The sequence below is a fragment of the Helobdella robusta genome, assembly GCF_000326865.2.
Source record: "Helobdella robusta unplaced genomic scaffold HELROscaffold_3, whole genome shotgun sequence".
In the NCBI taxonomy this organism is placed as follows: Eukaryota; Metazoa; Annelida; class Clitellata; order Rhynchobdellida; family Glossiphoniidae; genus Helobdella; species Helobdella robusta.
In genome coordinates, this window is record NW_008704501.1 from 4,720,207 (window position 1) to 4,738,665 (window position 18,459).

Here is an 18,459-nt window from a genome sequence, read left to right on the forward strand (position 1 = left end):
TCAGTGAAGATGAAAGGGAGGGTATATAAAGCATGTGTGAGAGCAGCGATGATATATGGTGGTGAAACTTGGGTGTTGAGGAGAGAGGAGGAAAGTGTACTGCAGAGGGCTGAAAGAGCTATGGTGAGGATGATGTGTGGGGTTAAAGTGAAGGATAGGAGGAGTAGTACAGAGCTGATGTCAATGATGGGACTGAATGAGGACATTGTGACATTGATAAGGAGATCGAGATTGCGGTGGTATGGACATGTGTTGAGAAGGGATGAAAGGGTCGGGATTAGGCGAGCGTTGGAGTTCGAGGTTGAAGGAGTGGTAGGAAGGGGTCGTCCGCGATTGGGATGGAGAGAGCAGGTGGAGAAGGACAGGGTGAAAGCGGGGTTGCGTGATACTGAGGCGAGTGACAGATGTGGATGGAGTCGAGGGGTATTTCGGTTTCATCATAGGTAGCCAAACGGCAACCCCCGATCTCGGGGAAAATGCCGTCTAAACGTGTGTTGTTGTTGTTGTTGTTATTTTTATTATAATTAAAAAAGTGTTTGAATATAATTAAGATTTAATGGATATTATTGAGGAAGTTGATATGATTATGTGCTGTTACAAATAATTATGTGTACATAATAAATTATGATAATGATGACGGTGATGAAGATGATGATGAGGATGATGAAAATGATGATGATGATTAGATGCTTTATGAGGAACGCGAGAAGAACAAGAGGTTGCAGCTGTTGTTGGTGGAAAAAGATCAGCTGATCAGTCAGTTGGAGGAAAAGATTGTCACTCTTAGCAAGGCAATTTTATTATTTTTTTACACGTTTTTTAAACTTTCCGTGGGAAATCATTTAATTTTTGCTCGAGGGGAAAGTATAGATTAGGAATTTGAAGTTTTTTAAACAAATAATTCTGTGTAAATTGAATTATTTTAAGTTGAAATGAAACATTTTCAATACAATAGCATTGCAATCTTACTGGCTGTTGCAACAAATTAACTCACATGTTCAGCTTGATAATTACTTTGTATTTCCTGTTATTGTAGCTTATTATCTTCTCTACATACTACCATATTTAATTTTTTTATAAAATAAAATCATATTAAATATATGTTAAACTACATTTAAAGGAAGCTTAAAAATGAACATGGGAAGTATCTACAGCATCTGGTAGGAACAACAAGTGGGATTGTTCTGTGGCTATCTACCAAAAATATTTTAACTTTAATTTATTGCAAACTAGTTTTGTTATACTGTTTTCATCAAGTAATTTATTTTAATTTCAAGTCATTTATATTCATATCCATTTATATTATCTGTACCATTTGAAACTCTAATAACTATTGTTGGTGTTGTCTATATTTAATATGAAAACATTATGTTATAAATATAATGGTTCTCATTTTGCGGTATGGTATAAATTTTTTGTTGTTGTCGAAAAGTTATGTCTGATTGAGAAGTACCGTGTCTTGTGCGGTTGTTTAAAAAAATTGTGTGCTCAGGTTTGAATGCAAAGTGAAACCTGATTTATTAATGTTGCTAAAAATTTGGATTGTTTAATGCAGTTGTTAATGTTAAAACATTTGAGCGCAATTAAGCACTATAAATAAATCGTCAATTCATTTGTTATGCAATTATTTTTCAATATTTGAATATGAAGTACTTCATACAAGTTAAATACATTTAATTGTAGTTTTTAATTTATTTGAATAGTTTTTTTTATTGATTGAATTGGCATTATTCATATTTATTGAATACACTGCTCAATATATTTTAAACATCATATCCCATTTATATATATTCAAATCTCTAATAGTTTCATCTATTAACATTAATTCCAATCTATCTGTTAACTATTTATTTTGATCATGTTCTGTCTCTTCTAGTCTCTTATGAGCATTGGTTGGTTTTTCTTGTAGTAGCATTGTTGTTTGAGTCAAGTTTTTAGAAATATTTTTATTGTAGTTTGTTCTGTTTTATAATTAATCTATTTTTTTGACTACAACATTCAATCTTTATTTATTTACAATTGTATTCAACTTTACACATAATGTTATAAATATAATCGATTGTAAACATAATTTTTATTATTTTTATTATTTATGGAGAGTTGATTGTCTTTTGAAAAGGTCGTTTCATAATTCAGAACTATTCATACAGGTATTTTTTAAAATGTTACCTAAAAATGTAACAAAACGTTTCTAAAAGCTGATAAATCTCAGATCTGATCGTGCTACAAATTATCAGTCATAGGCTTTTTAAAATAATGTTTGCATATACATTTGAAACAATGTCTCATTTTTACAATCTAGAGTTTTGAACAAAAAGTTGATGGAATGAATTATGCTCATTAATCTTTCAGCTTATATTGTATATTCCGTCTGTGCACGTGTGTGCTGTGTGTGCTACTTTTTGTGATGTTAAACATATATATACAAACAGTATTGTATGAATTCTACCGAATTGTTGGCATAAATCAATTTAAAGTTTGTCTTTCAATTTTCCTTACTAGAATTTTCTGGAAATTGTCCAATTTATTGAAAATAAAATGATTATCCAAGTTCATCATGAAAATATAATATTGCTATTGTTATCCAAATTCATCATATATCGATTTTTCACAAATCGTCTTCAGTGCAGCTCTGTCAGTGCAAACAACAATGACAACGACAAAATCCTTTATTACAGAAATCATATTTCAACGGCACATAAAATAGACGAAGTCGTCCTTATGCAAATCATTGAAAGAAACGTTTCGCCAATCAATGATACTAATAAAATAACGCTCAGGATATACTAGAACAATTGTAAGACATCACAATTGGTCCTGAAGAATACCTGCACTCCTAAAGACGATTCTACTTTGAAGCCTATTGACGACTGTGCTCGCCAACAACATTCGTTTATTGGTGTTACGACCACTTCATTATCAAGACGTCTCACAGTGCATACACAGAAAGGAGCCGTCGAATCTCACTTACAATCAACAATGCAGCTACAATAATCCGCCAAATTCTTGACAACAACACAAAAATAATTTATAGAAACATCAACACATCTAAAAATGCAGAAACTGTCCTGATAGACATCAATAAAACCCAAATAAACATCAAACAAAGAATGATTACTTGATTACCAACTCGACGCCTAACTTCAGTAACAAAGAAGAACAAGGAAATGACAACAAAGATGAAAAATACGACACCAACTAAGTAACTCACTTTGCTTTGTCTAAAGAAACCATATAAACCGGAGCTGCACCGAAGATGATTTGTGAAAAATCGATATAAGGCCTATATCTGCATAATGAATTGAATTTGGATAACAACAGTTTTAATAAATTTTCATGATGAATTTGTATAATAATTATATTTTCAATAAATTGATCAATTTCTAGAATTGAAAAGACAAACTTTAAATTGATTACCTACCAACAATTCGGTAGAATTCATTCAATACTGTATATATATATATATATATATATATATATATATATATATATATATATATATATAAAATTGATGTAGATAGGAACAAAACGTTGTTTCTCATTGATTGCTGGAGCATTCCAAACTTAAAATGCAAAATTATTTAATATCTAATCGATTCAGACTTGCTTATGTGCAATATTTATCCAATATTTTGTCAATTAATTTTAACGTTTTACAAATTAACTTTTAATTCATTAAATATACTTGAATACTTTTTCATGTTTGCAAAGATTTATAATTTCTGGAAATATTTCTCTCATATATTTAAAGTGTGGAATGTTGATGGTTAATATAATTTTATACAAAAATCTAAATCTGTCATATGCCAGTTATATCGATGAAATTTTGAAATGTAAGAATATGATTGGTTTGGCTATTTACACAAAAATGTTTCTAATAGCTGTTAAATTTTACGGCGCTTCTTATTGACTGTGTCTCGTTGAAATTTTTACCATTTAACTTCCCATCTTCAATTGTATTTTAAACTTTCTTATAGTGGCTAATACGAAAGGTAAAAATAATTTCAATGATATTTCAATACATCACAGGTTGTTGTTGTTCAACTAAATAAATTATAATCGTGGTATATTTCCAAGTCTTGACTTTTTATCCTTTTAAATATAAATAGTTAAAACCAATTGTCTTGGAGTAGGACGGATTTATGACATTTGGATTTATGACAAATCGTTTACATATACGGATCGTCACTTAGACTTAATATGTTAAACATCAAAAGTGTATCAATGATTGCGTCATAATAAAAGGCAGGAGTCGCATTCAGTGTCGGGTGAAAAATATCCGAAATCGGCCCCTCAAAGTCTCTGACCGCCTACACTCCGGCTGCATTAACGATGTCCTATGTCTCCCTTTACAAGTACTTCAAAACTTTAAACACGACTATATTCTTTTTAAAGTAATAACAAATATATGAAAAATTGTTCGATTTTATTGAATAAATCACTAAATGAAGTTGTTTTTGGATGGAGTTTAATAATAAACACAATTTCTCTGGGCCAAAATATAAGCGACAGGTGACAGAATTCTAATTATATGGAATAACTAATAAATTTTTTTCGCTATATTCAATGATTGGTTATAAAACGTCACGACGTGCGTGATAAAAATGAAATATGTACAATTGTACATGTCCTCGCATTCTGTCTCCTCTTTATTTCATCCACTCTCTTCCAGTTTATGGATTTGCTTTGGGATTGGGATTATTTTTAACAAAGTTGACGGAGTTTAATTAATAAAAATTACCAAACGTGAGATCGTAAAAAACAGTTATCCAACATATTGCTCAAAATAAACCGTGACTAGATAACTTTTTCAAATTTATTCAATAATTAATTATTCAATTATAATATTATTTAAATTTATTCAATAAATTACTCAGTTAATTATTCAATTAATATGTTATTTAAATTTTACAAATTCTTCAAAAATGAGTCAACCATTTTTTTTATGAACAATTTCACATTTTCTACATATTATACAATATTATATATATATATATATATATATATATATATATATATATATATATATATATATGCATTTATATTAATGTCATATTTCGTTAGGAGAGAGTTAATTTAATTAACAGTCAAATAAATTTATTATGAATTTCAAAATGGACTCAACTTTAACTCAAATTTTATATCCTGGGAAAAAGAATTTGGAATTAAAAATGAATTTCTGTTAAATTAAACTGACATGCAATTAAAATGAAATCATAAATGAACGAATGAATGAATGAATAAATGAATGAATCGTGAACGTGCAGAGTGTAAATGGATTAATAAATAAATAAATATTTCCACTAATGTCATTGGAAATAACTTAAGAGCTTCCACCACTACCTACCTACAAAATTATTAGTTGATTATAGACATTAAATCATCATCGTCATACAATCTGATAACTGTCTGTACGACTGACAACAATAGATCAAACAAAAAAAACAACATAATAACAAGATGTTTATCATATTGGTAATAATAAAACAATTATTATTATTAAATAATCTAAATAATCGTTAGTAAACCTTTTAAACGATGCGACCAAATTAATTAATCAATGAACAGATGATGAACAACGAAATTCAATGAAATAACAATTCTTCTTTGTGTTCGTGACAACGTAGCTTGCTTCATTATATCGTGTGTCATCATTGGATAAATTTACAGGCATTATCTCCGTATATTAATTAGTGTACACATAAATGTATGTCTGTATGTAAAATAAATATGTACACACGCGCATGCCTAGACTTGAAAGTGTGAATATGTAGCATCACGCAGAGATAAATGTTTATGTGTTTACGTATTTATACACTTATTAAGTTTTACTTCTTAACGCTAAACTGATCATACATATTTCCAAAAAGAGTTTAACCACATAAATTTTGCGCACAACATTCAAATACATACACTCATGCTCTCACATAAAAAACCACCAACAATCATACACACAAACTAATAAACACACACACGCCTACACACAAACACACAATCCTACCCACCAACATACCCGCACACACTTCTTTCCAAGAAAAAGCAAAGCATGCATAACACCGGGCTGAATAACGTTAACAAAACACTCCGTGTTAGCATATTATTAATATTATCTTAAATTATCCAACTAGATCGAGACATGCTGAAACTAAATACCCGCCCCCACAGTAAACGAGTAAAAATAAAAAGCGATGCTTGCACGGAAATTCAACTTACAACAGGTTTTACTAATTGCACGTAACGTTTCATATTTTAAAAGATAAATAATAATCCAAAGACATTGGTGACAGACATATCATCGTCAGACGACGCATTCATTCATGAAGAGCTCACTCAGTAGCACGATCTACATACACCTGATAGAAAAGAAAACATTTGCAGTCGATATTTTTTAATTATATTGAGGCTAAACGTTTTAAAATAAAAACTGGAAACTAAAATATATGTATGATAATCATTCATGGATCACATCCGCTCCAAATGCACAGGCAACAAAAATTTAAAAAAAACTTTAAAACTCTTGAAAACAAAGAAAAAAAATTTGTGAAACACTCGCGCTTTTCAAATCGATTGCCAGCTTGGTGAAAAATATATGATTTAAACAATATATATATGGTTATATTCATATGTATATACTATGTACACAACACACATAAACCGATGGTCACTAACTTGGCGAGTGATTAAGCATACATAAATGGACCAACAAACAGACTAAGTGGATAACACACGCACACACACACACACAGTGAATGTTTAGTTGCATGCATGGTTGCATAAAATATTTACACACACACACACACACACACACACACACACACACACACACATTTATTACGTGCACAATGACAAGAGATCTCGAATTCACAGTTGAATGCAAAAATTAAAATAAACTGTCTTCCCGTTTGAAAAATAAAACTGAAAGAACCAAGGAGAAGTGTATAATATTTTTCATTTTTTTTTAAATATTATTTTCAATTATTCAGCGCTGTCTTGCCGCTCACCTCGATGGATGTGTACACAAATGAACCAAAATTGAATGATGAAACTATTTATTCAATATTTAGCAAAACAACGAAATCGCATCGATATAATTATTTGCTGCGTGCACACGACTATATACATCTTTTATATACAACATATAACTCGTTTTTTCATAAATATATCTACATTTTAGTATACATATACAAATAAACACACACACACAAACACATATATATATACATACATGCAAATATATATCTATATATACATATGCATATAAAGAAAAAGAATTGCTGACAAAATGATAAACCTATGGCATATTTTAAGAGTCTTGAACTTTCTCTAACGGTAAGTGTGAAATGAGAACAACAAAAAAATGTGAAACTTAAATCGCTGGTTAAATGAACAAACAATGGTGATGCCATAAATTCAACAAGATAATCAGCAACTCTCTCTCTCTCTCTTTCTCTCTCTTTCTCTCTCTCAGTCGTGTGCGATCAACCAGCACGATATTATGATATTACTTCATCATCCAATGTATATATAACCAGTATAATTACTTCTGTATGTATGCAAAGATGCATGGAAGCGTCGTTAATAAATACATAATTATATACAATGTTAAAATCAGCTTTCAATAAACTAACAACATCTGTCAACTAATTATAAAGTTTGAATTGTTTGTAAAAGAAATTATAGAGGAGAACATATATGTAGGACTTGAATGATAAACAACTGTTCGTGCTTCGTCTCAATGCTTCAAAGTTTTAAAAGTGACAAACATCAAATTCATTTCAATCAAATCTGTTTATCGACAACTGCGGTTGATGTCGGTATGAACAAGTTTTCAATTTGCTGTCTGAGTATTTGCTGATGTTGCAGCTGTTGTTGTTGTTGTAAATGTTGCCGATGTTGAGTTGCAGTTAATTGAAGCTGTTGTTGTTGTTGTTGTGGGTGATGTGCGAGTGGTAAGATGAAAGAATTAGTAGTTGATGATGGGACCGCTGGCAGACTGTGTATGAACAAATTGCTGCTATTCATTCCAACCATGTCACTTTGATTGTTGTTGCTGCTGTTTTCGTTGTTGCTACCGTCGTTGTTGTTATATTTGCTGATGTTGGGGTTTGTTTCGGCAATGCATGACCTGTCCAAATTGACCATCAGGTTGCTGTTTGTGAGCTGCATGAAAAGATCTGGCGGCCACAACTTGGCTCCATTCAGAACTGCAGCCTGCAATTTCTCAATTTCAATCTTGTTGCTACCACCCATCAACTTGTTGCTACTACTACTACTACTGTTGTTGTTGTTTGATATGTTTAGTAAGTTGTTATAACTGATGTTGTTGTAATTTTTAGAATTCGTTTGTTGCAAATCATTAATATTCACATTCACAGTGTTCATATTGTTCTTATTATTGTTGTTGTTGTTGTACGTAGACAAGTGGTTGAAGCCATAAACGTTATGAGAGTTCATGCTGGATGCTACATGTTTGCCCACGTTTCTAGTGTCATTGTCGTTTACAGATGCATTATTACTAGTCCAAGCCATTGAGTTATTTTCAACATCTGAATTGGTCGTAAATAATGCTGGCGATTTTGTAGTAGCCGTTTGGTTGCATATGTTCTTAACATTTACAGTGGATTTTGAAGGAGACGATTGAACGACTGACGAGTGACTACTGGATGATTGAATGAATGAAGGCTGAGTTGAAGGTTGCGGAGGAACGGTGGATGAAGATGGCAGGACATTTATGATCAGCGGTATGAAGTTGTCGAATATCTGGTTGGTGTTGGCAGACATGACGTGTTTGAAAATGTTATTAGCGCCATTTCCGAAGTTGTTTACATTTGCGTAAGTTGATTGGCTGATTGAAGCTGTCGGATGATTGGTCAACTGATCTTTACTTAGTGAAATGAATTGACCAATGTTCATAGCCGGCAATGTGGACGATGAGTTATTCATAAAAGGCAAACCGTACGACGGCGATGATAAGGATGGTATTGAGGATGACTGATTAGGAACAGTGACTATGGATGCAATCAAAGAAGATGATGACGACGACGACGAGGAAGCCACCACGTTGGCTTGGGCGGGCAAGCGAAGAAAGTTGATGTTTTTGAAGAGTTGATAGGGGTTCAATTTGGACAACGGCGACGACGGTGATGGGGACAGTAATGAAGATGACGACAACGATGAGAAGACCATTGCTGGAGGTACAGGCTGATGGTATTTATTGATCTGTAAATGAAAATTTGACAAAGTAAATTTTCTATTTTAGTCCTATCCAATTAGTTAATATGAAAAGTTAGTTAAACAAAAAAAAGTGCAAAGTAATTTCACCATAATTATCATCAACGTGCAATCTAGGGGTGTCTAAACATTTTTAGCAATTCAATGCAATACAGTAGAAATACTTCTCCATCATGTTAGAAACTTTTATTTCAAATCTGCTGCAGATAGTTGTGGTCTGCAAATTTGCTCCAAATTGCTGACCCTACACTCCGATTCAGATATTTTCTATTCCAAAATTTGAAGAAATTTGCACGTTGCACGTTGAAAAACTCTAATAACCAGCACTGTGCTTAGAAAATGAAGGGCAAACAAACGCAATTGAAATATGTACCTCGTTCAATTCAATTTCATCATCGCTTATTGTTTCATAGACTGGTCCAACTGATGCTGCTGTTGATGTCGTTGTTGGCCCGGCCGAAGATGTTGATGGCATTTTCGATGGCAATGTGACGTGATATGTTATTGCTGTCGTAACATATGGGTCTGTTTTGTTGTTGCTGATGAAGACATCATCGACACACTCGACGGAGTCCAAATGCTGGAAGCTACTGTTGTCATCGATGTTGTCACTGTTGTGTTGCAGTTGTGCTGTGCTACTGCTGCTGTTGGTGTCTCCAGGCAGCATGGACTCACGAGCCATCCTCCTTTTTTTCAACGGGGTCACGAAGTCTAAATAAAAAATATGTTTGATTAACAACGGTTGGTTCTGTGCTCGCTAATATATTTTCAAAATAATTTAGTCATAATCAAATTTGACAAGAAGAAAAAGCTACATTTAATCAACTCCACAACGAGCAAACCAACCAATTCAATCTATCAGCATACACAGTCGATTAATTAAATAATTAATTAATAAATTTATCAATCAATCAAAAGACTCAATCAATCAAAAGACTCAATCAATCAAAAGACTCAATCAAACAATCAATCAATCAATCAATCAATCAATCAATCAATCAATCAATCAATCAATCAATCAATCAATCAATCAATCAATCAATCAATCAATCAATCAATCAATCAATCACAGTCTGAAAGAATTCAAGAGACCAACCTGTATCACAAGAAGATGAGAGAGGAGTTTCTATCATTGCTCTGTTCAGCCATCTCTATTCAAAGTAAGAAGCATTTTCAAAATAATAATGAGGTTTCTAATAAATTTTTCAATAGAAGTGAACAACTTTTTTTGCATTTGACATGAGAAAAATAACACAAAGGATAATTAAGATACAATTTAAATTCAAGGATTTAAAAATCTGTTACAAAATTTAAAAATAGTTCTGACAATTCATCCAACAAGAGCAAAAATAAAAAGCGAAATGACAAACTTTTTTTGCAGAGCACCCTTTGCCCTCTTGCTCTGCCATCATAAGCGAGGGTGATGATATCTCTACCGGGTGATGATTGAGATGATGAGAGGAAAATGATAAAGATGAGGAAGACAGAGATGACTCCAAACAGTTGGACATATGCGTGACAGGCGATGATGACTGCATCATTGACGATGAAGATGATGAAGAGATGTTAGAGCAGCATGTGGATGGACTCGATGAAGTTGGTGACGATAAAGGTTGTGGGAAGTGAGATGTAGAGGAAGACATCAATGAAAGGGCAGTTGCAGCATCCAAGCAAACTTCCGAAATCGATTCATAGAGAGATGACCTCTGCTGATGACCTTCTTTTTGTGAATGTTGTTGCTGGTCATATTGCAGTTCTTTTGCTGGCTCTTCCTCTTGAACATTTGACGATAGCTGCTGCTGTTGTTGGCTGCAAACTTTTTTCTGACTTTTTGACCGATGGTACTACATAAAAATAAAGCATACCAAAATTATGAAAAATTTACTCATTTCAAGAATAAATAAACAGATAGACAAAATCGTATTAAATAGTCAGTCACTAACTGATTTGTAGATGCCATATCTATCGGGATCCTCCTCCCATTCCAACTTTTCTTCATGAAGCACATCCTCAAGTTCTTGGCTGGAGACTCCAGTTGATCTTCTTCTTGGTGGTGAATTTGACGACGTCTGCTGCTGCTGAATGCAGTGTTGTGGTGCTGCAGGAGGAGTCGAAATGATAGTTGCTACTGCTGCTGAAAGTAGTGCATCTTCATGTTTGTTTGAAAGGCTCCTCTGGATATGTGTAAATTTAAAATGTTTAATAATAAGGAAAACATTTATCCAGTAACTATAATAACAAAGATTATGTTATAATAAGTATAATTCTGAACATTAAAAATTGAAAAGTGAGTCACCACTAACGTTAGATTCAACAGCCACTTCTGAATTCTGCCCAATAGAAAATGAGGCCAGAACAGCGGCAGCATCAGCTTCAAGATCAACATCCTCCTTGATCTTCTTCTCCTCTGTCGGCACCGTAGCAGCTGCAACCGCCACCTTCCTACCCCTCCTGCCCGCAGCTCTCTTATTTTCTCGCCGAGCAAGCACTCCCTTCATCCTCTCCTCCTTCTTCTCCAACCTTTCAAAGGCTTTCACGTATGCTTCCAGCTTCTTCTCTTCCCTGGTCTGCAGTCCAATTGAAAAAATTATTTGTTCCATAATAACCAACATTTTTTTATATTTTTTAAATCCATTTTATTCACAAAAAAAGTGAAAGAGTCAGCCTAGTAATAAATGCTTATCTAGAGTTGACTCCCATGAAACAATAAATAACAAAATATAGACATATATTATTAGAATAAATTTGTCTCTTAAACGTAACCTGCATGCACAAACCGGAGAAACTAAAGAATTTAAACTTCTAAGTTTATATGCACAACAACGAAACAACACCAGTAATAAACAGACACACCCAAGCACGCCTGAATAGTACACCAATCTTGTCAGCATTCAAATGTAAGTTTAAGTTACAAATATTTAAATAGAAAGCATTCGTCTAAACCTTTTTCTTGCCTTCCTCATTACCACAGCTTGATGTTGCCAATGATTGTTGTTGTTGTTGGTGGTGATTATGATTATGATGATCATTTTCTGAAGATCTTCTATGTTGAGATGTTTTCGAGTGTAATGTGTGTTGTTGTTGTTGCTGCTGTTGATGATGGGTTGTCGTTGTTGCTGTTGTTATTGTTGTTGCTGCTGATGTGAAATTTTTTGCTGAATTATTTACTGGTGAAATATTTTTCTTTGCATAAGTTGGCGATGGAGATGACGATGAAGAAGATGAGAACGAGTAAGAATGTTTGTGCTTGGAGTTAGATGTTGGTGTTGATGATGTGGGATGGAATGGTGGTGTTGAAGTCGTGATGCTTGTTGTTAGCTGCGTACTAGAGGAGAAATAATGCTTGGATGATGGCGACGTGGATGATGAAGATGACGACGACGACGACGATGGAGGTGATGATACAACATTTGTTGCTGCAACTGTTCGTGATGGTGGAGGTGGTGCTCTTGAGATACTGCTGCTGCTCTCCCGGAACTGGAAAAATTGAAAATCATCAAATAAATATTCAATATAATTTAAAAAACATTGCCAACATTATTTAACAAAACGTTAAAGACAGCATAAAATGTACAAAAAGTAATACAATTTCGCTGTTGTGATTTTTAAATTATTAGGATTATTCTTAAATTTTTAGGATGTTGATCATTTGTTTCCTCTTATTTGCAGGCAAACGACATTCAACGCTGAAATATATTATCTGGACTGAGCATATAACAATTCAGTTATAACACAAACACATGCAGACAACATAAATAAAAACAAGAGATATCACATGAGATGCATGCATGCACATGCACATCTAAGAAGGGATATCCATCTAATGCACACTCATCCAACAAACCTCAACCCTGGACGGCCCAAATGATGAAAATGATGACCCAAACGAGGCATGTAATGATCCATTTAGAGAAGATGAAGGTGTGGAGGTTGAGATTGATTTTGTTCTTCCATTCACCTGCGCTCCTCCAGCTGCATGACTGCTGGATGGAACCTTGCTATAGTTCCTTGAGAAAATAAATAATGGTTGTGAATATGTAGCTAAACTCATCTAACACTATAAGAATAATATTATTTCTGCCATATCAAAGTTAATAGTGAACGGCTGTTAGTTAATGAACATTTCCACAGATACATCATCTGAATAATAAATTGTTAGAAATCATTGAAAAGAAAATGGATAATAAAAAATCTTAAAACAAATATTTTGTTTTTCAGATATTAGAAGCACTGATTAATATACTGCTTAGCGGTGACCCGTTTGAATGCTAACAAATGCAAATTCTTGATTTGACCATCAATGCTTAAATACGTGATCTGCTTTTTTTGCACGCCACACATAGGTGCACTCATTTAGCATGCATGTGCTATTGTAATCTGTATGTTTTCAACTCTCGACAGGCAGAAGTGGTGTCCTCTAAATATGATTGATTGAATTGAAAGATTTATATTAAACAACATGACTCTATCAAATCAATACTATCAAATAAATCGAACGTGAAGACTGATTTGAAAATTTCAAACGCAAATAGTACACCACCTTTGAATTGAAATGTGCAACGGTTGCTACAATGATCAGACAAAAGCCTAATTGTTATTCACTTGCATCCATCTATTCATATAAAAATATTAACAATCACATAGAAAAAAACAAAGTCAGTAAGTAGTAGAATCTCAGATTATAGGTTAATGGCATGGTATAAGTACAAAAAACAAAACAACAATATAAATCATAAATACTGTAGAGCTGAAGAAGACGAAGTTTAAACTCGAAAGGAATACAAACAAACAAACAAACAAACAAAAACAAACAAACACATAAATAAATACAGTACAGTGTGCACAACAAAACATAATTCAAAATAATCCCATAACAACAACAATAGTAGTATTAGTAGAATAATAAAAACAATATTAATAAAATATAGTAATTAATGTAACAAAACTACAAGCGTTGACTGTAGCACATGAAAAGAAAGAATGGAACAAAAACACCCAAGAATATTCTTGGTAGATAGCCCTGCTGGATAGAGAAACACCACTGAAAATTTGTAGAGATAATTCAGATAGAGCATTTGAAGAGCTGAACATCTTATCTAACCATCTCACAATTCATATTTTACGTCCTTCTACATACCTACCATCCAATAGACCATTTATTTATGAAGGTGTGTAACATTTTATTTTACTCCTTCTTAAATAATAAGGACTAAAACGAATTGTTTGATATCCTTATGCAACAAGTATAATATTCAACATCCTCTCTGCAGCAACACTTCAACCATTGTAGTTACAATAAAAACAACAACAACATATTGAACACTGTTAATGCAGTAAATGGTAGATAAGGTACTCAATATCGAGCTGAAATGATTTCACAAAATTATCGCAAAAAAAATACCAAGAAACCAGACAACATTTACAACGATATTAACAACAAAACATCATCAACAACAACAACGCCACCATCAGCACATGACAGTCATTGCAAACGAAAAATAAATATATCCTGCAAACATTTCCACTGAAAACTTGAGCTTAGAATAAAAAATTTAAAAAAAAAACGAATAAACAAAATAGAAAGAGAAAGACAAGAACTACCATTAAAAAGACAAAAAGAGTTTAAAATAATAAATAATGAATAAATTGACGGAAAAAAACAAACAAAAACAAACAAATTTGCGAACACCTAAGGAAACGTGCATAAGACATGAGCAAGAAGGAATGAATGAAGTGGATGATGGAAGGATGGAAAGTGTGAATTCTCATCATTCCACAGCAGTAGTTGTTAGCAATTAAATCATGTCCCGATGTCTTGCACGGTGCACATAGCAAAACATAGCATAAAATAACCTAATGTTTTCAATAACTAAAAAAAAACATTCCATTCCAGTTAAAACATAATTTATAACAATATAACAATTACAACTAATAACATCATAAAAACAATACCAACAGACTTTGCGTTATCTCCTACAAATAAGCAGCAGAAGCAGCAGAAACATCAAAACTGACGTCAATCAACGTCATCAACGACAACAGCAATGACATCAACGAGCAATGAGTGACATCAACAACAGCAATAACATACTTCTGGTGGTGTTCTCTCCTTTGAAACTTCAGCACGGGGCATGAGGATCGTGTGCACGCGCATTCGACTGCAAAACCGCTGCAGGTGTTGTTACATAAATCAATATGAATTATTAAAAAATTAATAAATTTGAACAAAACAGATAATTATATAAAATGAAAAAAATAAATCAATGGATATGAAGGACAAATGAGAGAGTATCATTTATGAGCAATGGATGGATAAACTGAAAAAAAAAACTAGAGATCCAAAAATGAAAACGGGGTAACATTTTAAAATGGGATAAATAGCATGTGTAAAGAAATCTTGATTAGAAACTACACATGACAAGTTTCTTTGATGTAAAATAAATTTCGTTTCGTTTCAGTAATAAAAACAGTTAACGCCATTAAACCATCTTTGGATCAGTTTTCTCAATGAAAAAACACCAAAAATTATAACAGCAATAATAATAATAATAACAACATCAAGAGAAAAATGCTAATAACAATCGAAAGGAAAGAAAACTTTATCAATTCAGCAAAAATTTTAGCTTGAAACAAGCCCCCAATGTTAAAGTGAAATGAGAGAATGACTATACAGAGTGATAACATCTGCTCTATATGTAAATATTTAGAAACTATGAATAAACAAACAATAAAATAAATAAATTAATTAATTAATTAATAATAAATAAAGTTTATTATATTGTAAATAGGTGAAACAATTGAAAATTTAGTCAACAACTAATGAAAATTGAAGAGAAATGTTTTTTTTTCGTTGCCTCTTTTAATATGAAATTTCCAGGAAAGCACACAAAGGTGAACGAACTAAGTTATAAAAAACAAACAAACAGAAAAAGAAGAAAAACATAAAATACGGCAAAAAAAACAAAAGCAGACCATTTGTGGTAATTGAAATCAAAAGCAATGGTGATCTCGGCTCCTGCTATAATGCTTTTGCTGGCATGGATGAAGAAACGAAGGTTGTTGCCTTGCAGTGAATGCTGGATCTGGTGGTTGGGGAAGTTTATTTTCTATATAATTTCTTATTATGATCAATCAATCAACCAACCAATCAATCAATCAACCAATCAATCAACCAATCAACCAATCAATCAATCAATCAATCAATCAATCAATCAATCAATCAATCAATCAATCAATCAATCAATCAATCAATCAATCAATCAATCAATCAATCAATCAATCAATCAATCAATCAATCAATCACAATCAATCACAATCAATCAACCAGCTAATGATCAATCAACCAACTACCTTTCGCATCCAAACAACCAACCTCAGCATTAGGTGTGCATGACCTCCTGACGAACCTGGCTTCATTTCCGGTATTTGTTGCATCCACACACAAATCCACACCTCCAAACTTAGAATAGAACAAAACGTGAGGCTGCCAGCTGTTTGTTTGTTTGTTTGTATGTGTGTTAGTGAGTATGTATGTAATTTTTTACAATTGTTTTTACCATGTTTGTATTGTTTGTATATGTGCATGTATATGTTAATTTGCTATGGAGGATCTATCTTACGTACACACAAGTTTGCTCATTTGTTGTTTATGTACGTATTTATGTTTGCGAGCATGAATGTTTAAATGTATGCGTGTATGTTTGTTTGATTTGTTTGTACACATGGTTGTTCGTATGTTTATTTGGATAAAAAGTTGTATGCATGGCTTTTGTGTTTGTCTGTAGGCTTGTGATGTGTGAAGAATGTTGAATGAGTGATGCAATATCATGAAAAAAAAGAAGTTGTTTACATATTAATTATGCATTCATTCCTTTATGCATTAATTATTTGTGAAGGCATTTATTGTTTTTTTTTACAGCAGTTTGCACTTCTCCCATTCAGCCATGCCCTTCTTCATTCCATCATCCATTGAATCTTATTTATTTATGAATATTAGTTACAAATTCTTTTTTTTAACTTTTTACAAAATTTTTCAAACAGTGCATGCACATGTATCATTTATATTCTTGATCATTCTTCAGAACGGAAATTCTTTCCGTAAAATTTTTAAAATAACTTGATATATAACTTTGAACGTAGAATAAAAAACAACAGAATGACAATTAAAAATTTTCTGGGGTTCTTATTTTTTTCGTTAATCTTCTTTATTTAATTTTTTGAAATCAATTTATTAAACAACAACAATGCTGGTAGTCATGGAAACGGACCTAAACAACAACAGCAGCAGCAACATGGTACCAACATGTAAACAACAACAAAACGACAACGACTCTAAAATACTTGCATGCAACACAACGACAACAACAACATAACTGTCCCAGCAACACCATTAAATCAACATAAGAGGGCATTAACATTGATGAAAAAATTTATCATCCTCGTAAAAAAACAAGCCTAAATAGAGATTTAACAAATTTTAATATAAAAATACAACAATATCAATCAATGTCAAGAGAAACAAAGCAGCACTCCCTGCCAACCAAACATCCAGCCTAGCTAGCATGAAAATAAACAAATGATACAAAAGACAAATATACATAGATACAAACATGCTTATACACATATATGCAACATGCATACATTCATACACACATACACATAATACACAAAAATACTTGAAAACATTAAAACACACATTGATACAAAATGGTCAAATCAAAACACATGCATGTATACAAACAAACCACATACAAACAGCAAGCACATATAAAAAAAGGTAAACAAACATATGTGCATACATGAAAGCATACAAACAAAAAAACAAACAAACGAATAAAAGACATTTACAAATACAAACCTTCCCATATATTGATCTCTCAACATAACATTACCAACATACTCAATGAGTGGCAAGTGAGTAACTATATCTTCAGTGGCTTCAAGGACCTGACAATATAAACAATGGTTATGAAAAATATTACCATCATTAATAATGCTATTCAATATTATATATTCACATTATCACCATCATCATCATTAACCTTTCTTACATATTCACATCATTATTGTCATTATCATTAATATTAAGAAATAGCACAAGCAAAGCAGGACCCTCCAAACCATCATCATCACCAACACCACATTGTATTCATCATCATCATCATCATCATCAACAACAACATCATCATAATCATCATCAGCAACATCTTTATCATCATCATCATCATC

The 18,459-nt window shown here is 32.5% G+C and overlaps 1 protein-coding gene across 1 annotated transcript; it reads right to left on the reverse strand.

The window, feature by feature from the left end:
* Positions 1 to 15,348: 15,348 nt before the first annotated feature.
* Positions 15,349 to 18,180, reverse strand: HELRODRAFT_151907 (hypothetical protein; the record flags this gene model as incomplete). The annotated part of the gene is made up of 4 exons (XM_009021387.1): positions 15,349 to 15,400; positions 16,204 to 16,313; positions 16,604 to 16,721; positions 18,062 to 18,180. Coding segments are annotated over 4 exons (399 nt in total), but the record flags the coding sequence as incomplete, so codon positions are not given.
* Positions 18,181 to 18,459: the final 279 nt, after the last annotated feature.